At 28.3% G+C, this 22,685-nt stretch overlaps 7 protein-coding genes and 2 long non-coding RNA genes across 9 annotated transcripts; 7 read left to right on the top strand and 2 right to left on the bottom strand.

Annotated features, from left to right (window-relative positions):
* Positions 1-5: 5 nt before the first annotated feature.
* Positions 6-623, top strand: LOC113798373 (tRNA-specific adenosine deaminase 2). The gene has a single exon (XM_027348894.2). It carries the CDS (start codon positions 6-8, stop codon positions 621-623), a length of 618 nt encoding a protein of 205 aa, XP_027204695.2.
* Positions 620-1,754, top strand: LOC113798372 (STE20-related kinase adapter protein alpha-like). The gene is made up of 2 exons (XM_027348893.2): positions 620-1,023; positions 1,094-1,754. Exons 1-2 carry the CDS (start codon positions 620-622, stop codon positions 1,689-1,691), a joined length of 1,002 nt encoding a protein of 333 aa, XP_027204694.2. The 3' UTR covers positions 1,692-1,754.
* LOC113798370 (GTP-binding protein 10) lies at positions 1,721-3,369 on the top strand. The gene is made up of 2 exons (XM_027348890.2): positions 1,721-1,905; positions 1,969-3,369. The coding sequence occupies exons 1-2, from the start codon at positions 1,786-1,788 to the stop codon at positions 3,238-3,240; spliced, it is 1,392 nt and encodes a 463-aa protein (XP_027204691.2). The 5' UTR covers positions 1,721-1,785; the 3' UTR covers positions 3,241-3,369.
* Positions 3,370-3,504: 135 nt separating this feature from the next.
* Positions 3,505-4,805, top strand: LOC113798371 (uncharacterized). Its single transcript, XM_027348891.2, has one exon. The coding sequence runs from the start codon at positions 3,648-3,650 to the stop codon at positions 4,653-4,655; it is 1,008 nt and encodes a 335-aa protein (XP_027204692.2). The 5' UTR covers positions 3,505-3,647; the 3' UTR covers positions 4,656-4,805.
* A 792-nt stretch (positions 4,806-5,597) lies between these two features.
* Positions 5,598-13,086, top strand: LOC113798366 (proton myo-inositol cotransporter-like). Its single transcript, XM_075824792.1, has 6 exons — positions 5,598-6,134; positions 6,240-7,625; positions 10,526-10,923; positions 11,106-11,840; positions 11,913-12,096; positions 12,164-13,086. Exons 2-6 carry the CDS (start codon positions 6,691-6,693, stop codon positions 12,519-12,521), a joined length of 2,610 nt encoding a protein of 869 aa, XP_075680907.1. The 5' UTR covers positions 5,598-6,134; positions 6,240-6,690; the 3' UTR covers positions 12,522-13,086.
* A 65-nt stretch (positions 13,087-13,151) lies between these two features.
* On the bottom strand, positions 13,152-14,949 carry Nop60B (dyskerin pseudouridine synthase 1 Nop60B). Its single transcript, XM_027348889.2, has 3 exons — positions 14,799-14,949; positions 13,741-14,739; positions 13,152-13,681 (listed from the first exon to the last, which is right to left on the bottom strand). Exons 1-3 carry the CDS (start codon positions 14,809-14,811, stop codon positions 13,272-13,274), a joined length of 1,422 nt encoding a protein of 473 aa, XP_027204690.1. The 5' UTR covers positions 14,812-14,949; the 3' UTR covers positions 13,152-13,271.
* A 30-nt stretch (positions 14,950-14,979) lies between these two features.
* Positions 14,980-15,644, top strand: HSPC300 (haematopoietic stem/progenitor cell protein 300). Its single transcript, XM_027348895.2, has 2 exons — positions 14,980-15,231; positions 15,299-15,644. The coding sequence occupies exons 1-2, from the start codon at positions 15,111-15,113 to the stop codon at positions 15,475-15,477; spliced, it is 300 nt and encodes a 99-aa protein (XP_027204696.1). The 5' UTR covers positions 14,980-15,110; the 3' UTR covers positions 15,478-15,644.
* Positions 15,645-16,771: 1,127 nt separating this feature from the next.
* LOC142646291 (uncharacterized) lies at positions 16,772-17,858 on the top strand. Its single transcript, XR_012847253.1, has 4 exons — positions 16,772-17,119; positions 17,193-17,222; positions 17,286-17,623; positions 17,696-17,858. It is a non-coding gene; the product is annotated as an uncharacterized LOC142646291 (long non-coding RNA).
* Positions 17,859-19,019: 1,161 nt separating this feature from the next.
* LOC142646276 (uncharacterized) lies at positions 19,020-20,709 on the bottom strand. Its single transcript, XR_012847236.1, has 2 exons — positions 20,195-20,709; positions 19,020-20,145 (listed from the first exon to the last, which is right to left on the bottom strand). It is a non-coding gene; the product is annotated as an uncharacterized LOC142646276 (long non-coding RNA).
* Positions 20,710-22,685: the final 1,976 nt, after the last annotated feature.

Below are 22,685 nucleotides of genomic sequence, written 5' to 3'. Positions count from 1 at the left end.
GCAATATGGATCATAAATCCAAAATAATGGAAACATTTGTTTTAGATCCAATTTTAATTCAAATCTGTTTTGATGAAGCAGAAAAAGGCCTAAAAAATGGTGAAGTTCCTGTGGGTTGTTTGTTTATTATCGAAGATCAAAATGGTAGCCAACAAATTCTAGCTAAATCTCATAATCGAAGCAATGAATTTAAAAGCGCTTTGAAACATGCTGAATTTGATTGTATCAATCAGATTGTTGAACAATATCCAGAAAATTATGATGAAATTTTTAAAAAAACAATTGTAGTCTTAACTCTTGAACCATGTGTTATGTGTTGTCGAGCTTTAAGACGATTACAAGTGAAAGCAGTTTTATATGGAGCTCAAAATGAACGGTTTGGTGGTGCTGGTTCGGTAATGTCGGTACATTCAAATCCTCGATTAAATGATCCAGTTTTGAATTGTATATCAGGATCATTGGATGCCGAAAAATCTATAGCATTATTGAAACGTTTCTATGATCAAACTAATGAAAATGCTCCTAAGGATAAAGTGAAAATTAAAAAATCGACCTCTAATTTAATTATGGACGAATCGAATAAAAACAAAAGCCACAGTTCAGAACAATCAACGCACAAATGACTTTTTTTATATCGTTCAGCAAAAAACTTTTTACCACTAATCTAAACGATTATCAAACTATCGGTTCGATCAATGCTCCAAATGATACATTATATCGAACGATTTTCAAACCACTTCAATTAACTTGCTTATTACGACGTATCAATCTAATTGATTCAAATCTTGATCTTTTAGAAAATGAGAACGATATTGACAAAATGATTGAACATCCTAACATAATCGAAATGTTTGTTAGTTTTATACAGAATGATATGCTTTATACGATATTTCCTTACTCAGAATATTCATCGGTCGATATACTTTGTAAACCGTTTGGACTTGAAGAAAAAGTTATTTTATTCATATTACAAGATATATTAAAAGCTGTTGATTATCTACACCGTAATAACATTGTCCATCGGTAAGTTTTATTTAATAATTCCAATGATGAAATAATCTGAAAAAAATATTACTCGTTTATTGTTAAACAGAGCCATAAAAGGTTCACATGTATTGATTTTTGGACATTGGAAAACATCAATCAAATTTGTTCTTTCTGGTCTCAAATATTCGTGTCATGTTGATACGGTTGATGAACTGAAACTATTCAAATATCCAAAAAATGCTTCCAGTTTATTAACAAGTTTAGCACCTGAAGTACTTGAACAAAATATTCTTGGTTATACTTTCAAATCGGATATCTATTCATTGGGAATTCTGTGCTGTGAATTAGCAAATGGTGTTGTACCATTTGATAATATGTCATCGGATGAATTATTATTCTATAAAATTATTGGCGATATTCCTAAACCATTAGATTCATCGTGTGAAGAGATGAACATTTTTAACGAACTAATGGATCGTTTAGAGCTTACATTGAAACGTCGTTATCAAGTTTATAGACAACGAACTTTTAGTTCAATATTTCATGATTTTACACAAAAATGTTTACATTTAGAACCAGTACGTCGTCCAACGGCCATGAATTTATTGGAACATCCTTTTATCAGCAGAAATAAAGAACAAGATAACAATTTAATACAAAAAAGAGATGAAATTTTAAAAGAATTTTTTTCATCTAAATTTTAAAAAATTCAATTTATTCATAAAAAACGTTACAAAATCAAAATAAATTCTCATGTGTGTCTTGAATTTTGGATTCTGTTTCTGATTTACGATAATAATGTTTAATTTAAAAAATTCATTGTTTTTTAGAGTTTTTCATATTACAAAAGTATTCAATTCTACTTCTGCTTTACCACATAATCAATTAATAGAATCGACAGGTCGAATTTTCGTAAAGGTTTCAAAATATAATTGGTATTTTTGTCATTTTTTTACGGATTTGGTATTGTTTTTTTTCTAGGATAAATATCGAAAATTCATCGATCAAATACGGATAACTGTTTCGGGTGGTGCCGGTGGTAATGGTTATCCAAAATTTCAAGGATTAGGTGGCAATGGTGGAAATGTTTGTCTTGTTGCTAATGCTAATGTTAAATTGAATGATTTGCAAAAATCGAATGCAAGATTCCGTGCTGGTGATGGTCAACATAGTTCACGTAATTCTGTTATCGGTCAGAATGGAAAAGATTTGGAGATTAAAGTACCGGTTGGCATCACAGTCATTGTAGATGAATATAAAAAAGAAATTGCTCATCTTGATCAACCAGGCGACAAAGTGATTGTTGCTTTTGGTGGTCGTGGTGGTGATAAAACAAATTCCTATTTTGGTACAAAAGGACAAAAAATGGCCATTAAATTAGATCTGAAATTATTAGCCGATGTAGGACTAGTCGGATATCCAAATGCAGGTAAATCAACTTTGTTGCGGGCATTATCACGTGCATCACCAAAAATCGCTAACTATCCATTCACAACAATACAACCGAATCTTGGTGTAATTGAATATGATCCACCTAAAGCAGTACAATTGTATAATGATTGGTCAAAAGTAAAAGATAAATCTGAATTTTATGATCAAGATTATCGTCGAATAACTGTTGCTGATCTACCCGGTTTGATTGAAGGTGCACATCGAAACATTGGATTAGGACATAAATTTCTTAAACATATTGTTCGAACAAATTTATTGCTATTTGTTGTTGATATTGATGGATTTCGTAATTCGGGTGGTCGCCATTATCATCGTTCATGGTGTTCACATGAACCAATCGAAGTAATAGAATCACTGATTAATGAAATTGATCTTTTTGATGAAGAAATACTTGAACAAAAATCATCGATTCTAGCCATAACTAAATTGGATAATTCCGAAAAACGTGAACAATTCAATAGATTTATAGAAATTTTACAACAAACAAATTTAAATATACCATCTACGGTTGAAAAAGAAAATTTAATCAAAAAAAGTAATGAACAGTCATCAATGAATGTAAATAGTGATAATTCGAATCAACAATCAATCGAACATCATATGATCAATGATAATGATAATGAAACATTAATTATGGATCATAATCCACCGGATCCAATGGGATATAAATTTGATAAAATAATTGGTATATCTTCACTAACTGGTTATAATATTGATCAACTAAAAGGATTAATTCGTAAATTGATCGATATGAATGCTGAAAATAATAGACAATGTAAATTGAAAATGCAAAATTGTTGATTTAAATAAATTTTCATCATAAAATTAAACATAAAATGTAACAAATTGTTTTTTTTTGTTGTCCAAATCGTTCATTGAGTTTAAAAATTTTATTGTTGTTGTTGTTTACCAATTTTTTTGTTTTTCATGGTCGAAGCAATAAAGAAATGATGGTAACGTGATGGCATTGACTAAATATTTGACCCCGAAAATCAAATGACAAATAAACAATAAAAAAAATTATCAGAAAATTTTTCTTTCTTTGTAAATTTGTTTATGGACTTTAATCAATGAGGGGAAGATTTAGATTTTAGATTATGCAGAAAAAGATGATTGTTTAGATTGTTTTTTTATTGAATTGTTCTTTATAATCATTATAAAATCTTAATTAGACAGATTTTTGACATTCCAAAGCCATTTCCGATTAAATGTCAAAAATGTCGATAAGTACCTGTAGAAAAAATTTTAATCAAAAATATTTTGTCCTATGGTTCAACATAAAGTTTTCTGATAATGATTCTCAACAACAGCATCGAAATGGTAATGAAAAAAAATTGGGCATATTATGGATTCAATCATGGCAACATCGTTATCTTGTTGTTGGTTATGTTCAATCGAATAGTATTGCTGCACGAATTGGTCTTAAACATGGTGATCGTCTTGGTTATTTAAATGGAATCGTTGCGCCAAAAATTAAACATATTGAAAATTTCTTCTCAGATAATAATAATGATACATGTACACTTCGTTTGGGTATACTACGTAAACATGATCCAATTATGTTTAATCTCTTACAAATCAAATCCAATTTACTTAGTGATAATAATAATAATAATGATGATGCTAAACAATCAGATCAGAAGGTTAAAAATGACGTAAATGATGGTATCGAACATTCCAATAATAAATCAAAAGAAGATAATCAAAAAAACTTGCGATATTTTTTTGTTGCACAAAGTTGTTATGAAAATTTAAAAGAACCAGAATTATATGATGAAAATATATTATCATCAGCAATTAATAACAAGAATAATAATGATAATAATTGTTCATATTGTTATTCACTGAATTCATCAATAACTAGTTTTAGTCCAACAAAACAATCAACACCAATTATTGACGATCGAAGTGATTGTAGTCGAAATAAAAATCTTCAAGAAGCTGGTTCAACATTTATAAAAAATAAGGAAAATTATCAGCCAATTTTTATTGATGATAAAAATGTTTCAAAACAAAAACAACAAATGAATGAAAGCTATTCTTTTCATTGTACAAATAAAAAACGTCCCGAAATACAGAAATTGCTTAAAACATATGAATTGGTATCGTATGAGAAAAAACTTTATCATAAATATCCGGATACAATGGTTAAACCGAAAATTGATAAACATGTTAAATCACAACGTGTATTACGTAATGTTCAGAAACAGAATTGAAATCCAAAAAAAAATTGTTTTTAATTGAAAAATTTTTATTTATTTATATTACAAATGATGTTAAAGAATCTTTTTTTTTCCAAATGTTATGTTTAAAAACATTCGAATCTTTGAATTCGAATTATTTTTTTTCAAATAAATCCCATTCACAAAGTACGTTTCATTCGTAAAAAAAGTATGTCGCAATTGTTTTGTTTGTTTTTTTTTTGCTCTTTTTTGGCTCGAAAAATATTGTATCCAATATTCAACAAGTTGTAGATTTCAAATTCATTCAACCGTAATTGTGAAAAAAACGCCCGTCGTTTTTTTTTTTTGCTTTCATTATTCATTCAACCAACAATGAAAAGAAAAAACCATAATAACGAATTGATCATTCGATCATGGACCAGTGAAATTGATGAAAAACCAAACCAAAATCAAATCATGAAATTTGATGATGATCATAATCAAAATGATCAAATGAATGAATGAATGAATGAAGAAAATTTCGACTAATCTTATCGATTGTATTTAAGCTTAGATAGCTTCCGTATGTTGTATTTTTTTATGCAACAAGTTGTGTATGCGTATTATGTTTATGTTTGGTATATACGTTTGTCTGAATCAAACATAGATAACTTCTTAATAATCAATCTTTTTTTTTATTGATTTTTTTTTTGTTTTTCAATCAACATATTTACTTGGGTTTTTTTCACCACCCCAAACCATATTTATATGTTTGTTTTTGGTTTGGTTTGTTTGTTTTTTTAGTTAAACGGTGAGCAAAAACATTGTCAACTAAAAAAAATTAATATAATTAGAAAATTCCAATATTCAATGATCATTCGATTCATCCAAACTCCTGAACATCTAAATTTTTTGATATTTATGGTTTTATTGAACTGAAAATTTGTTTTTTTTTTTTTTGTTTCTTCTTCAACATTTATTTGTTTATGTTTTGGCAGAACTGAATCAGAGAAAAAACGATTAATTTGAATCGCTACTGGATTGTTGTTATTTGTTTCTACAGAAATTTTTTCTTTTTCATTTCCTGATTATGGCAATGAGCTTGAAATTTTTTTAAACAAACCTTTCATTCATCATCATCATCATCATTCATATATAAATATCATTGCAAATTGTGAAAGAATCATTTTGTTTCACCACGAAAAAAATTGAAATATCAACCAGATTTCAACCCAAAAAAAGTGTTCGCATTGAGAAAATTTCCATTTTTTTTTGAAATAGCTGTTGTAATTAGTGATATGTAAATTAACAAAATTTCATCGTCATCATTTTGTTGGTGGTAATTTTCCTCATTTTTTCATTTGAAACAACATTTGTTTCCATCAGAAACCCTGACCATCAAAAAACCGTGAAAAAAACTCATCATCATTCTATTACATTCTAGAACAAAACAAAAAAAAAAACATAATCAAAACAAAACGATCAAATCAATTTAAAAATAATATAACCATCATCATAAAGATATGATAGTAGGTAAGACCTTCGAGAAAAAAAACACTAAATGTTTCTTTTATCCCAAAAAACCAAAATTTTTTTCTTTTTCTTCTTATCTTAATCATATCATTTCATTTCATTTAGAACATGTAACGAAATTTTCAAATGCAACAATCTTAAACTGATATTTATATCCGGTGACTATAATACTGGTGATATGAAAAAAACCATATGCAAAAAATGATTGAATGAATTGAATGAATGAAAACAAAAACAAATCAAATCATCACACACAAAAACCTGTATTGATCGAATCAGAAAATCAAATAATCATTTGGATAACTACTATTTTACTACATCATTATTTCTCAATCTCTACTAAATTCAATCTGTGATCTTTTTTAAACTTATCTTTTTCGAATTTTTTAATCACGCAATATTGTCATATGATTGGAAAGAAAGAGAAAAAAAAACAATTAACGAAAATTAGTCAAATAATTAAAGGCGGATTGTTGGAAGAAAAAATTGATAATTTTACGAAAATTAATGAACAAATTATTTCGAACAAAAGAGTTCAGTTTAGGAATAAAAAAAAATGAAACTAATTTCATCAATCAATAATATTGATAATGTACAATATGATGATAATGATAATAATGATAATCATTATGATAATCAACAACGGTCATCATCATCATCATCAATAATGATTAATCAACAAATTGAACATGCAATTGATAGAATGGTTAGTGAAGCTGTTGAAAGATTATCTGATGAATCGGATGAACAACAACAACAACAACAACAACAACAAATGCAGCAAAAAAAATGGCAACAACATGGCCATGAGAATAGCCAGAGAAAATTCATTAATATTAACGATAAAAATGATGCCTATATTCTAGATGATGATGATGATTGCGAAGATGATATTAATGATGATGATAATGAAAAACAACAACTTTTACCAAAAAATAGACGAAAAAATGCAAAAATACGTAGCGTCAATCAACAACGTATCAATAATAATAAAAATATTAATGATGATGTTGTTGATGATGATGATGATGGCGCCAATAATGCGTTGTCGCAACGCCATCATCAAAAACAGCCAATGAAAACAAAACAACAAAAGCAACGACTATTGCAGCAACAACAACAACAACAACAACAACACCGACAATCGAAAAAAAGTAGTCCCTCCGACCACCGCAGTCGACAGCCGCCTTTTTCCAACAACATCGAATCTTGCATCGACCGAGCAAATAAATTTACAGCCGAAAACAACTATACAGACATTGTTAATGAAAACATCATGGGTATCACACCGTATTTAGAATCATCCGCAAATAATAATAATAATGAAAATGATAGTAATAATGGATCGAAAACAAATGTTACCGGTAGTAATGTTGAATGTGGTCCAAAATTTAATTGGTATATTTATTTGGTGACAATATTATCGGCAATCGGTGGTTTCCTGTTTGGTTATGATACCGGAATAGTTTCTGGAGCAATGGTTTTTATTCGGTATGTTTTCATATTTTTTTTTCTTCTTTCAATTTTCTCTTATTTCATATTCGAGTGTTCCAATAAACAAAACAAACTTTTTTTTAAGTTTCTCATTGTTAATTCTATATAACTTTCGAATTTAGCTATATCATTTTTTAAATTTTCTTATTTAAGTTACCCTCATTCATTTTGTTGCAGCCATATTTGAATAACACTTAACAATGCTACTAGGCTCTTTTTTCATTTGATTCGAGAATAAAAAAAAATAAACCAAGACAAATTCATGGCTATATTCTTCTTCTTGGTTGATTTGCGCAATTTTTTTCATTTGCTATCAATCCATTATTCGGTCAGTCGGTCAGAATTTATATAGAAGATTTTCATTCAAAAAAAGAAAATAGGTTGAAAAAAACTAGGACATTCTTTGCATTTTTTTCAAATCATCAGATCAATCGATCGATAGATTTATTGATTGCACATTTTGTTTTGAAAAAAATCAATCAAAATATTGATATTTGGATGTTTTCTGTTGTTGCTATTGTTTTATTTGTTAAAATGAAACAATAACAGAAAGAAAAAATTTTTTAAAAACATAAACAAAATTGTTTCAAATATCATCGCATTTGGAAAATTTTTTTAAAATTAATAAGCGATGATAATTGATCCATAACTTTAGTGAAATATTAATTAATGTTTTTTTTCATTCATTCCAATCGAATTTTTCCATTATTTTTTTACGAAAAAAAATCAATCACCATGGATGAAATGAGAGAAAGAATGATGATCATCTTTCCATCGATTAATGCAATCGATTCATCTAATCAAATCAAATAAAAACATTCAATATGATTATTATTTTGTATATTTTAGGAATGTTTTTGGAAACAAAAGCAAATAAAAACATCAGTTTTTTGTGTATAAATTTTTTCTTTTTCCAATAAATTAATGCAGTGAAGATGAAATTCTTTTAAAAGAATTTTTGTTTTTGCTTTCTAATTATTTATGGATTTTTTTCTTCTTGTTTGAAAAATCAAAAAGAAATGGTTTTTCAAAATAGAAAATTTTTTGTTTGACAAAAAAAATATTTTATGTCTCTTTTTTCACTATCGAAAATATACATTTACATCTGTCATTCATTGTTTTTTCACCCGAACAAAACTGAACGTGATTTGAGATGGTAGAAAGATTTTTTTAATGTGTTCAAATGTCAAGATGGTTGTAATAACAACCCATCCATGGCCATAATAATAATAATGATGATGGGGAGATGAGAAAAAAGAGTAAAGATAATTTATTATTGTTATTCATAATGATTATGACTTTTTTTGTTCACATTTCATCTTTCCCTCTTTTTATTTCTCTTCCCATCATCATTATTTCATTTTTAGTTTCTATATTTGTCCTCGACAAATATTAACCTTGACATTAGACGGTCATCATCATTATCATTATTATTGAAATTTGTCATCCACCAACGCATTGATAAAGTATGCGTCCTTTGCATTGATAGTGATGATCGAAAATTTGATTAACAGATATTTATTTATAGATTCAATATCGATCGAATTCATTTTATCAATGAATTTCCTTATTTTTGTACAAAATCTATATGTGCAAAAAGCAACAACGATGAATTTTTTTTTCATTGTATAACAGAAAATTGCATAAATATCCTGTGTTATTGGTGTTTGAGACAAAAAAAAACAAAAACAATATTTAAATGTGAAAAATAATAACTTTTTTTTTCTGTGAATAATAATTCTTTCTATGCAAAATGAGAGGGGGAGGTTATGTCTATAAATTTTTGTTTCGAATCTGAATTGTGAAAAAAAACCTAATGAAGAATTTGCATCACAAATTTTGTTTTACTGGAAAAATGATAATGATGATGATGTTTATTGATTTTTTTCTTTGGTTGTTAGTGTAATATGATAATATGGCTGTTGTCGTTAACCTTGAACGTGAATTATTTTTCCCTTTACATTTACCATCATTATGTTGATGATGATAATGGTTTTTGGTTGCCGTATTTATGAATTCAAAATGGACTTGTTGTTTTTTTTCACTCACTCTTTCTCTCTCTCTCTCCTGTCAAATTTTTTTCTTTTTAGTTGCCATTCATTATTCAATAGTTTTCTCTTTCACTTTTTGGTTGTTGTTACAAACATTTTGGTTCAACCAACCCAAAGTAAAGTGTTCAATCTGTGTGTTAAGCTAGATGTTTAGATGATATTCTCTATTATTCATGAGTGTTATTGATCGGTTAATTTAATAGTCGATAAAAATTCATTTTGAATTTGAAGTTTATTTAATGATTGATTCCGGGTGTCAAAGGTGTGTGTTTTTCTCTCAAATATATATTTTCATAAAATGTCGATGTACTTTTAGGAGATAAGAAAAATTTTCCATAGAATTTTGATTTGTCTAATGCGGAGATTTATCAAAAAAAAAAATGATATTGGATTTTGATTGATTAATTGTTTCAATTTTGTTTTTTTGGTAAAAACAAAAATTAGGATTATGGTAATTAAAAATTATTATGGTAATAAAAACTAATTTAAAATGAACAGATTATAATCATAATGTTAATAAAAAATAATTAGATATAAATGTGTAGATGTAGTTTGGAGGGAAAGAAAGAAAAAAAATGTTAATTATATTTTTCTCTTCCATCACACTTATCAATCAATCATCATCATCATCTAATCATGACAGATTTTTTTTCAAGGTGCTAATGGAAAAATTTTTGTTTGTTTTGAAATTGATGATATTTATTTGTTTTATTATGCAAATGAATATATCAATCAGAATAGAAAACTCGAATGGAAATAGGAATTTTGGAAATAAGATTTTTGTTTTGAAATCAAAATGATAAATTTTAAATATTTTATTTTAAAAAATTCATTTTTTTAATAAAGGGATTATTTCAATCTAAGTACAACCATGCAAGAGGTTGTCATTTCGGTAACCATATTAACAGCATGGATATTTTCATTTATTGCCGGTTATTTAACAAATAAATTTGGACGAAAATTAACAATAATATTAGCATCATTTATATTCACTATTGGTGGTTTTTTGATGGCATTAGCACATACACAATATGTTTTATTATTAGGTCGTGCTATTGTTGGTTTAGCCATTGGTTTAGCATCAATGGCCATACCGGTTTATATTGCCGAAGTAGCACCAGTTGATATTCGTGGTAAATTAGTTTCTACAAATGTTTGTTTCATTACATTTGGACAATTTGTTGCATCAATTGTTGCTGGTTTATTCAGTTATGATCCAATTAATGGCTGGCGTTGGATGTTAGGTAAGTTATTATCATTTTTATTTTATTTAAATAAAATGAAATAAAAATTAAGTTTCACACAGTAAAAACTAATAAAAAGCCAGATGTCTTTTTTTCATCTTGGTGGTGTGTGAGTGTTAGTTTATACATCTTTAATGTCCTTGATAAGCTTTTTGGTAATTTTGTTTTTTTTAACAATTTAGGTCTAGCATCTGTACCATCCATATTACAAATGATATTTTTTTTCTTTCTACCCGAATCACCTCGTTGGCTTGTACAAAAAGGACGCTATGATGAAGCATTGAATGCTTTACGTAAATTTCGTACTGCCGATACAAGAGAAGATAACATTGTGATAGAATTCAATAATATTAAATCAAGTTGTTTAAGTAGTGAACGTGAACGAAAAAATAATACATCAATCAGCCAAATTTTATCGAATCCGACTATAATGAAGGCATTATTTGTTGGATCTATGTTATCAATATTTCAACAAATTGCTGGTATTAATACGGTTATGTATTATAGTGCTACAATTATACAAATGTCCGGTATCAATGATAAATCTACAGCTGTTTGGCTTTCAGCATTGACTGCATCGATCAATTTTATATTTTCATTTGTTGGCCTAGTTCTTGTCGAACGAATTGGTCGTCGATTATTAATATTAAGTAGTCTTTGTGGTGTTGTATTTTCATTATTTATGTTAGCCATCGGTTTTCAATTGGCTGAAGTTAATTCACCTCCAATAACATTCCATACGGATGATCCAATTTCTGATTATTGTTCACGTATGGCAAATTGTGATGCATGTGTTTCATCAAATATTTGTGGCTTTTGTTTCTTTGATGATCATTCCAATTTGTTGGGCTCATTATCCATGTCAAACATTAATGGTACTTGTTTACCTATGAATCAAACATCGTATTTACCATTCAGTAAGTTTTTTGAAATTGAAATTTTTTTCTATTTGACATTAACACTGTTTTTTCTATCTTTCTTTTATAAAGGCAATAGTTCCTATTGTACGAATAGTACTAATATATCGATGCATTGGACACATGAATGGTGTCCATCACAATATTCATGGATGACATTAGCCGGTTTAATGCTCTATCTTTTCTTTTTTGCACCCGGTATGGGACCAATGCCATGGACAATTAATTCGGAAATCTATCCTCTTTGGGCCAGAAGGTAATTGATTAATTTCTTATTATCAAAAATTAATGAACTTTTTTTTGCTAACTCGATTCGAAAATAGTTTCTGTTATTCAGTATCAACATCATTCAATTGGTTCTTTAACCTATTGGTATCGCTCACATTTTTAACATTAACAAATCTGTTAACAATCTATGGTGCCTTCTATCTATATGCTGGTTTAGCTTTTTTTGGTCTGGTTATGTTCTTTTTTATATTACCCGAAACCAAAGGCAAAAAACTTGAAGAAATAGAATGCCTATTTCAAGGATCATTATTTACAATGGGCTTAAATAAAAATCTATCACAATATGATCAAGTTGATGGATCAGTCAATGCAAGTCAATCTACGGTTGTGACAAATGCTTCGAATGAATCAAATGCCGCTGTTACGGGTGCTGGTACAGTGACAATCATTTGAAACAATCTCATAAATGAATTTTTTTAAAAAGTATTTTTATATTTTGATTCTATCAAAAAAGAAACGATGTATCCCGGACCAATTGTTAAAAAAATTGTTTTTTTTACAATTTTTCACCACTTATTGTTGGCAGCAATTTGATGACCAAAACTGATTTTTTGATTTGATTTGAACAAAACTGTGATCGAAAAATTGGATTAACCAAACCCCCTTTTTTCAATATCTCGATATTTTGGCTACGTATACATATTTAATTTGATTTGTCTTTTTATTGTTTTAACACTTTTATTTTATTTTATTTTATTTTTTTGATTTTTAAATTATTATCATGAGAATTGGCTGTTTTTTTACCCTGAATCTTTATTTTCAAATCTTTTTTTTAGACAATTTATTTCGCTAAATAGTGAATTTTATTTTTTTTTTTAAATCAATAAAAGTAATCACAGAGCAAAACCATGACTCAGATAATTTGATCAATGTGATGATTCGACAGTAAATTTTTTTTTTTCGTTGGTTTTACTTAGTCCGCCGAATTTGTATTAAAAATTTTGAAATTTTTTATCTACTCATTTCGGACACTAGATGGAAGCATAAAATAATTTTAAAGTAAAAAAAAATCGAAAAGTTAAATGAAAGTTCATCAAATTTTCGGTTTATTAAAACAAAGTAATGAGGTGATAAAAAAATGTTTACATGATTTTTGTTGTTGGAAACATGAATGAAATTTAGTTGATTATAAAAAAAAAATTTTCAATCGTCCATAGGCTCGGTTTGATGTTTCTTTTTCTTTTTCTTCTTTTTCTCTTTAACATCGGATACCGCTTCTTGTCCATCACCATCATCATCATCGCCACCGTCAGCTTGGTGAAGGAAATCTTGTTTGATTTCTTGTGCTTTTGATTTATTCATATCCTCATCTTGTGGTTGGATTTTCATTGGCAATTTACCAATCTTTTCATACCATTCTTTTGGTGTTTGATCATTTGGTTGGCCCTTTTTATCTAACATTCCATCTTTGATTAATTTTTTCTTGAATGATGCAACTGGTCCTAATCCCCATTTACGTGGATATGTATCACGTTCCATAACAACACGTTTGATTTTGGCAACAACACCATGATCACAGCACATAATTGTTGAAGTTGTCATCAATGCAATTGCTAGAAATGTAAAGCTTTATTAGTAACAAAGAAAAATTTGAAATTCATTCTCAACAAACCTAAACAAACGGCTTCGCCTTTAGTGGTGACGATAACAATTTCTTCATTCATTTCAATATCATCATCGTATCGAAGAACACCAGGTAACATGATTTTAGCACCATAACATACGGCATTTACAGCCGTATCTTTGATTATAATTCGTTTATGACCTACTAATAATGCTTCCAATGGTTTGACAACTAATCGTAACAAAGATTCATCTTTATGGTGATCAAATTGATACATAGCATCGACCAAGTCATGCATTGTAACCATGCCTTCGGATTCACTTTGGATGCCAGATCTAACACGACGAAGCTCTTGCATTTGACCAGATACTCCCAACAACAATCCCAAATGAACACATAATGTTCGGACATAAGTCCCGGCTTCACAATTTAGCCAAAGAATGCCTAGATTTGCTTTCTCATTGAATTCGAGTAATTTACTTTCATAGATATTACGAATACGAAGTTGACGTTTAACTGCTGAAATCAGTGGTGGTCGTTGGAAAAGAGCGCCAGTTAATTGTTGAACAGCTTTGGCCACAGTAGCTCTGCCGCCCGGAACTTCGGAATGCAATCGTAAAACAGCTACATATTCTTTGCCGGCATTCTGTTGACTTTTAACAAGCCGCGTGGCACGATCAATACAAACAATCAAACAGCCAGATACTTTTGGATCAAGTGTACCACTGTGACCAGTTTTCTCTACACGTAATATACGCTTAATCCAAGCTACAACTTCATGAGATGAAGGATTGGATGGTTTATCCAGATTAATAAAACCCGATTTAAGATATTCTTTAATTGTTCTTTTATTTGGTGAACAACCGAATGGTAATGGAGTAAAGTGATGAGCTCGTACATTCATACGATCCAAATTCTTCAACAATAATGGCCATTTTTCAGATAAAATTTTTGGTGGTTTTGATTCTGGTTGCAGGGAAAAGTCCGCAGTATCATCCATTACTGAATCATTATGAGAATGTTTCTTTTTACCGGATTTTTTCCCAACTTTTTAATAAAAATTCCAAATTTAATAATGATCAAAATTCTTAATTTAAATAACTTACAATCGATTTCCATGATAGTATCGAATTCACCAAAAAAATGACCGATGACAATAAAAGCGAAAAAAATAAGAGAATTCAAATCAGTCACGCATAAAAAATGATGTCGGATGGATCTTCAAAATAAAAATTCCATGCTGCTTGCAAACAGTATTGCGCATGAATATTTACATGCTTTCATACCATCCATAAAATCCATGACTCATATTTTGAGCAAAGAATTTCAATCATTACAATTGTCAATTATTTACAATCAGATTATCTTTTTAAAATTATTTAGGCTACAAATCCATTATCTGTTTTACGAATTTTACAATGGCAGCTTTTCCCAAAGAATCAATCAATAAAACAATACAACAAGATTGGGCTAATCGTGAATATATTGAAATCATAACGGGCAGCATTAAAAAAATTGCCGATTTTCTTAATTCTTTTGGTATTTAATCGGTTTTTTTTCGAAATTTCATTTTAAAAATAATTTCATTTTAATATTTTTGAAATAGATCGTTCATGTCGTGGTCGTTTAGCAGAATTGAATGAAAAATTAACAAGCCTCGAACGTAGTATCGAACATTTTGAGGCAAAAGTTTCCAATAGTGAATTAGCACAACAGCAGCAACCTCAACAATCGAATTCCAATGTTAATACAACAATTATGGCAACTAATAAACCTTCAACATGATTTTTTAATCAAATAAAATTTTTATTTCGAAAATTTATTATAATCATTCAAACATTTCAATAATAACATTAATTTATAACTGGATATTCCGCGAAACATACAACACCGAATTTGAATTACATTTACAAATTATTAAAATAAATGAATCCTATACATTGAATATTGAATATTATTTTGAAATAATTTAGTGGTAATTTAGTTGTAATTATCTTTAAATCATAATTTTTCATCATTTGAAATAACATTCTTCCACGATGATCATTCCTATTATTCTTCCAAAATTCATCAAATAGTCGCCGCTTAAAAAAGAAAAGGTTATTTTAAAAAAAAATTGAAACAAAACTTACAGATCAATCGGTGATTGCTGTGATTGTTCGACTAAAGAAGATTCTTGGTGAATCGATGTTAATTTTCTATTTTTCATAGCTATTTCAACCTTAAATTGAATGTTTGGGTAAAAATAGAACTATAGTGAAAAAAAGAAAAAAACGACTATTTATGTCGTTTCCTTTTTTTTGAGAACACCATACGAAGTTTCGTCATCGTCATGTTCATTTAGAAAATCATCACAAATGATCACATTAATGGAACTCTTGATTAATTTCTTTTGTTTAATTTTTAGGAAACGATCGGCTGCAACTAATTAATTTAGTACGTGATAATAACTGTTATCAGCCATACCTTTCTTCTTTAATTACCGAAAGAATTAAACGTGATAAACTATGGATAAAAATCGCCGATGAAATGAATTGGTCAAATAAGTTAATATAAAATAAAAGATTTTAATAAAATTTATCTATGAAAAAAATAGAAGATAAAGTAAAGGACGAATGGACAAAAATCCGAAAAAATTACGTTCGCCATCTAAATCGAAGAATGGTTAAAAAAATGAAAATTCAATACCCGGAATTAGAATTTCTTAAGGAAGTTATTCCAAATTTCCGTGAATTCTCTGAACAATCGTATACGTTTTGTTTTATTTTTTTTTTTTTTAATAATAACCTACGAAAAAATAATTTATCGATCGAAAAAATCTCAGAAATAATAAAAGAATTTAACATCGATCTATGTTTAATACAAGAACCACCAGTTCAATTTGATTGTCATCAAATTTGCTGTGATTGTTCGACCAAAGACTATTGGTACTTGATATACTGTTGCGTTGTACATTGATTTCAATTCTTTTGATAATATGTCATATTTTCTCGCCTTTTCTGTTTCTGTTTCCTTTAGTCATATTTTTTAAAATTGTACAATTAAAAAAATGTAATATAATAAATATTTTTGTCTTTTCATTTATTTTGTGTATTTTCTTTGATTTAATTCATATTCGAAAATTCGATTCAAAATTCGAAAATTCTAAATGCTTTAGCAAATCATCCTACATCATCCTATCATATATGATATGAATAAGAGGACAATCTAAAAGGTTTATTCACTTGTTAATTTCTACTGAGAAAACGTGATTTACTTTCACTAATTTTCAATTACGAAATTTAAAAAATTTAAAAAAAATTTCAATTATGAGTAACTACAATTTTAAGGGTGATACATCAGATGATTCTGAGAATGATAAAAATGGCGATTCTAAACACGACGAGGACGAAGTGGAAAAATCAGCCAAAGAAAAAAAATAATAAAGGTAAGAAAAAAAATTACTAAAAATTATTAATAATGAAAATTTATTTTTTGTATTTTCGAAAAAAAATGTTTAGAAAATACGAATGGAGAACAATTTAAATTTAGTAAGTAGAATTGACTGAAATTACTATAGTAGAATGTAAAACTAAAAATATTTGATTTTTTAGGAATTCGTTTCAAATTATTTTGATAAAAATCGAAGGAATTTTATGCCCGAGAGGTATCAATTTCCAACATTTGATTCCCGAACCGAAAATTGGTTTAAATATTTGAATCGTATTCCCGTTGATATGGATTGTGAAGAACAATTCAAAAACGATATTATCAAAATAATCAACAAAATTCATGAAGATTTAGTTGGAGACAACAAGTTATTTATAAATTATCTCCCTGATACCGAATTTTGAAAATTGTTTTCCAAGCTGATTGAAAAATACCCAGGAATTCGTGAGCATTTCAATCGTGTTTTAATGCAAAATCTGGTCAAAAAAATGACCCATTGATGGTAAGATAATTTTTGATAATTAAAAATTGAATCAATTATCATTAATATCTTTTCATTTCTTCTGAACAATAGGCTTATTTGATAAGCAAAGTAAGGAACAACAAATCATCAATTAATCAACGTGAAAAACGACAACAAAAAAAAAGAATTACCACGACTATCGTCGAAGTCCAATTGAATGAAGAACTCTTCGATAAATAAAAATCGATCGGGAACATCATCAAAAAATCAAAAAAAAAAAAAAAAAAAAAAAAATCTATTTTTAATGCATATGATAAAATATCCAATCTCTCCAATCCAATAGGGCCTTTTGATATTTTAATATTTTCAATAAAAAATAAGTAATTTAATTTTACAAAATTTTAATATAGAATAAAATGATTCACATGTGTACGTTGTTCCGAATATTGAAATAATTCGACAAGCAGCCTGCTTTAATTCAGGATATTTGGATTCCGGTACAAATTTCCAAAATTGATCAATTGAAGTCGACTTATATTTTAATTGCAAAGCTTTAAATATAAGACTAAGTTTAAAAATGTAATTATATTGGAATTGGCATTGGTAACTTTCAGTTTTAAAACTAAGGACATTTTTAAAAGCAATCTTGAAGCTTTTTTTGAAGGAATCCAATTTTATAATTTTTTTGCCATAAGATAGGAAAAAACATCGACTTGTTTCAATACAGTAGGAAAATTATAATTTTCATTGATTTTTTTGAAATGGCGGTAACGTTTAACGTTTTGTAATGATCCGATAAAAAATAACATACACATTCGACCATATGTTGACGTTCAGAAGATGTTACGAATTTTTTTTTATACGATACTTTTGAAAAACGATTTTTGGCCTCTAAAAATCGTTAGTTAGCTTCAAAATTGCCGTTAGAAAACAAGAACTTTGTCTTTGCGCTCTAACACTTTCTCAATGAGTGTGCAACGTTTTTTCAAACAGGAAACAGGAAAAAATTCGAATTTTTTAGTTTTCGAACTTTTAGACTCGTCATATAAAACGTAACTTTTCAAAATCTGCATTTCTGCGGAAGATGATTTGAGATCTTCTCTGACAACGGCACGAAGACCTAATAAGAATAACGGAAGCACTTCTTCCCAATTACCGGATGAAGCTTTGATAGCTGCTTTAAGAGAACGATGAAATCTTTCGATCATTCCATTCGCTCTAGGATTGTACGCTGATGTGGAAATTAGTTGCACGCCAAGCAGATCCGCGAATTTTCGATAGAGATCGGCTTGAAATTGTGGTCCTCGATCCGTTGTTATTTTGGCCGGAATACCAAACCGAGAAATCCATTCCTCATAGAAATAACATTGAATAAATGTCGAAAAACATAACCATATGAAATAAATCAAATAAAATCAGACAAACACGTGGTTAATTTTTATTAAATCAAATGGTTTATTCAATGTTAGCTTCAACAACCGAATGAATAGAAAAATTAAAACATTTTAGATAGCAAGATTGTTTCGAACAAACAGTTCTAAACTTCGAAACTTCGAACTTTTGTTTCTGCTTCATGACAATGATCGAACTTTTTAATTTATTATGAGCAGTTAAACTTTTACGTAAATTTTGTTGTATTATTTTTATTCTATTGAATTTGCATGGGAGAAGAGGAAGTTGATTGCTGGGATGAAAGTTCGATAGTTGTTGTCAAAGATGAACTACTAGCAGGTAGAGTGTATGATTTGAATGCTGTTTGACTCATTAAACGATCTATTTGTTTTTTTTTATACAAAGGACAGCTGTCTATTCATCACTTTTCTAATTCATCAATTTGGTACACAAAGGATTGGGATTGAACAATGAATTTTATTATATGTCTGCACCGTATGAGCGACAGAACAAGAATGAATGTTATGTAAGTTGTGTGTTCATGTATATGTATGTATGTATGACAAATCCTAGAAAGCACGTGGCGGAAAAGGATGAGCGAAGAGGAAACATGATTACAAAAATACAAGTATGCAAAAATATGAATATGTAAAATACACTAAGTGCTCAGAAAAAAGTGGACACTTTGCAAAATAACATTGTAAACTAACATAAAGAGAATCATTCTTTAACAAATCCAAATTGGTAAACTAACATAAAGAGAATCATTTCTTAACAAATTCAAATTGGTAACATAACATAAAGAGAATCATTCTTTAGCAAATCCAAATTATTTTAATGAAAAAAAACACGTGTGAAATTCAAACGTGAAAAAAAACAAAAACAAACAAAATAAACAAAACAAAAATAAAAATCAAAATCAAAATAATAAACAAAAAAATATATATACAAAAAAAAGCAATTGACCAGGGAAGTAAGACAAGTGAGAAGACTTGATTGTCCAATACCAAAAATGTTGAGAAAACAAAGACCAGCAAGTCCAGACGTTCAATAAATTAGGTCGAATAGATGCATAGGATCAGGCATTCATTGTTGATGATGTTGATGATGACTGTTGGACTTCATCGTCCGAAGAATAACCTTCTGTGTCACTGTTTGATGGTAAATCGCTGAAATAAAAAAAATTATTATGTGTGAAAAAAACAAAACAAAACTTACGATTGTTCAGAGTATTCACAAAAATTTGGATATACATCCTTTAAGAATTCAAGTTCTGGGTATTGAATTTTTAATTTTTTTTCCATTCGTCGTTTAAGATGTCGATTATAATTTTTTCTAATTCATTCTTCGTCTTAGATGACAGTTATAATTTTTTTTCAATTTCTGCCATTCTTGATTGAAGTTTTCAAGTCATTTAGACACCATACCATGAGATGAATATCCTTTTTCTTGGAAGTGAATTTCCAGTTATGTGTGTAAAGTTTTTTGATTTTTCGGCGATTAATTCAGGTTACTTCCTTATAACAAAAGTAAATAGAATTGTGGATAGATTTGGATGGATTCCTGGAAGAATTTGTTGCCGTCCAAAAACGTAATTGAAATTTTTTTTTTTTTGCACATTTTTTACATTTTCGAAAATCCTAAACACAACGTTGTCAACGGAAGATCAAAAATCAAATGTTTTTGCGTTGAGAGTGTGAAGGAAAACGGAAAACAAAACGAAAAAAAATTTGGTGGACTGCGCAAGCTCATTTCGAAATTTCTAATTTGCTCATTTTTTTACATTAATGCATTTTTTCTCGATTTTCAGAATTCGGAAAATCAAAAAAAAAAAAAAATCGCTATCGAAAGAACAAATGAATTTTTTTTGATTTCGATTTTCAGGATTTTACACAAAATTCATGAGTATGTTTTTTTTCTTTTCTTCTTTTTTCTTGTCAATTTCTTTCTCACACATTTTACAACATTTTCACACAATGATGTAACGAATCAGTTAAAACACACACTAATGATGATGATGACCAATTAAAAAAAAATGCAAAAAATAAATTTTAAAAAAATTTGAATTTATTTTAGATTTTTATTCAATATTTTTATTATAAATTAATTAAAGTTTCGTGGTTTTAGATGTAAAAATCATTTCCGGGAATGATTCTAGCAGCATTTTTTTTTCGGTCCAAGCCAATTGAATCACAAAAATTGTTCAATATGAGGTAGAAATATTTTTTCGATTGAATGATGGTTTTTCGGTGGTTTTAATTTTTAAGTCATTTTCAGTCATCATGTTATATAACAATCGACCACGACGATCATTCCTTTTATCATTCCAAGTTTTATGGTGTGAATTAAAGTCACCACTTAGTATTATTGCATGATTAGGATAGGATTTTTTTCTTTCAGAACTTAAAGAAGAAAGGTATGGCTGATAACAGTTATTATCACGTACTAAATTAATTAGTTGCAGCCGATCATCACCTAAAAATTTAATAGAAGAAATTAATCAAGAGTACCATCAATGTGATCAACATTTCCATGTAATCAAGTCATTTAGACACCAGAGAAGATGAATATTGTTACGATGACGAAACTTCGAATGCTGTGCTCAAAAAAAGGAAACGACATAAATAGTCGTTTTTTTCTTTTTTTCACTATAGTTCTATTTTTACTCAAACATTCAATTTGAGGTTGAAATAGCTATGAAAAATAGAAAATTAACTTGTGCAGAATAAAGAAATAAATCAAGAATTTTGACGTTTCAAAAACAGAATTAATTTATTTCAGGATGTTCAACCAATATTTTTTAATAAATGGTAATACATGACGACATTTATCTTCATTTATTTAAATTTGAATTTATTCTATTCAGAGTGGTAAGGGTTAAATTTACCCGAAATCGATTGAAAAAATAGTGTATTCTGTTGTTTAGTTGATAAAATCCTCGATGGATGGTAGCAGCATATAATGCTTTTTTTTTGTTGTTATTAAATAAATAACAATCATAAAATACAAAAATATAAAATGAATGTTATTAACAATTGAATATTATTCAAATTAAAAAGTTTTCATCAATTTTTTTGTAAACATTAAAAAATTATACAAAACAATGGATAATTGTAATTATAAAGGAGTAATTTACATAATGAAAATAAAAATTGTTAGAATATAACCATGTATACGAAATAAAAGGTTGGTCATTTGGATTAAGTCAGTGATTTTTTAATTATTTTTCAATTGGATCTCTTGCGATCGAATTAAAATCGTTATCGATTAGACTGATAACAATTTCGCTTTGTTGAGCATTCGGTTTTTGATCATATTTACGATAATAATAAATATACAAAGTAAAAATCGATGCGAATAATGATATCCCAGCCAAACAGATATATATTGTTGTTAAATTCTTTTGAAACTTTTTAAATAGATGATTCGAATGATTTGGAATCATTGATTGATTTGGAATCATTGATTGATTTGGAATCGATTCAGATGATAACACACAAAAAAAAGTAAGGAGAGTACTCTCCAAAATTGAAGGTTTTTTCCTTCAATTTTGATGAGTGTTTACCAAGGTTGAAGAGTGTTAGCCAAATTTGGAGAGCATTGTGGAGAGTACTGTTCAACGTTGGTAAGCATTGCTCAAAATTGGAGAGTACTCTCCAATCAATACTCTCCAATTTGGAATAGCGTTCTTCAATGTTGGTAAGCATTG

Source organism: Dermatophagoides pteronyssinus, unplaced genomic scaffold (genome assembly GCF_027571235.1).
Source record: "Dermatophagoides pteronyssinus isolate colony J.1.1.1.1 unplaced genomic scaffold, Derpt_VIB-CSIC_2022.12 sq0002, whole genome shotgun sequence".
Lineage (NCBI taxonomy): Eukaryota > Metazoa > Arthropoda > Arachnida > Sarcoptiformes > Pyroglyphidae > Dermatophagoides > Dermatophagoides pteronyssinus.
The sequence above is the reverse complement of the archived record's forward strand: the minus strand, read 5'-3'. Positions and strand labels throughout refer to the sequence as shown.

What these genes read in the sequence shown, in the direction of transcription:
- HSPC300 (XM_027348895.2), top strand. Translation starts at nt 15,111, where the DNA reads ATGGCAGCTTTTCCCAAAGAATCAATCAATAAAACAATACAACAAGAT. An exon ending in CGATTTTCTTAATTCTTTTG is followed by an intron (nt 15,232 to 15,298) that starts GTATTTAATCGG and finishes TTTTTGAAATAG; the next exon opens with ATCGTTCATGTCGTGGTCGT.
- LOC113798366 (XM_075824792.1), top strand. Translation starts at nt 6,691, where the DNA reads ATGAAACTAATTTCATCAATCAATAATATTGATAATGTACAATATGAT. An exon ending in GGAGCAATGGTTTTTATTCG is followed by an intron (nt 7,626 to 10,525) that starts GTATGTTTTCAT and finishes TTTTTAATAAAG; the next exon opens with GGATTATTTCAATCTAAGTA. An exon ending in AACATCGTATTTACCATTCA is followed by an intron (nt 11,841 to 11,912) that starts GTAAGTTTTTTG and finishes TCTTTTATAAAG; the next exon opens with GCAATAGTTCCTATTGTACG.
- Nop60B (XM_027348889.2), bottom strand. An exon ending in AGGCGAAGCCGTTTGTTTAG is followed by an intron (nt 13,682 to 13,740) that starts GTTTGTTGAGAA and finishes TTACATTTCTAG; the next exon opens with CAATTGCATTGATGACAACT.
- LOC113798371 (XM_027348891.2), top strand. Translation starts at nt 3,648, where the DNA reads ATGTCAAAAATGTCGATAAGTACCTGTAGAAAAAATTTTAATCAAAAA.
- LOC113798372 (XM_027348893.2), top strand. Translation starts at nt 620, where the DNA reads ATGACTTTTTTTATATCGTTCAGCAAAAAACTTTTTACCACTAATCTA. An exon ending in CGTAATAACATTGTCCATCG is followed by an intron (nt 1,024 to 1,093) that starts GTAAGTTTTATT and finishes ATTGTTAAACAG; the next exon opens with AGCCATAAAAGGTTCACATG.
- LOC113798373 (XM_027348894.2), top strand. Translation starts at nt 6, where the DNA reads ATGGATCATAAATCCAAAATAATGGAAACATTTGTTTTAGATCCAATT.
- LOC113798370 (XM_027348890.2), top strand. Translation starts at nt 1,786, where the DNA reads ATGTTTAATTTAAAAAATTCATTGTTTTTTAGAGTTTTTCATATTACA. An exon ending in CAGGTCGAATTTTCGTAAAG is followed by an intron (nt 1,906 to 1,968) that starts GTTTCAAAATAT and finishes TTTTTTTTCTAG; the next exon opens with GATAAATATCGAAAATTCAT.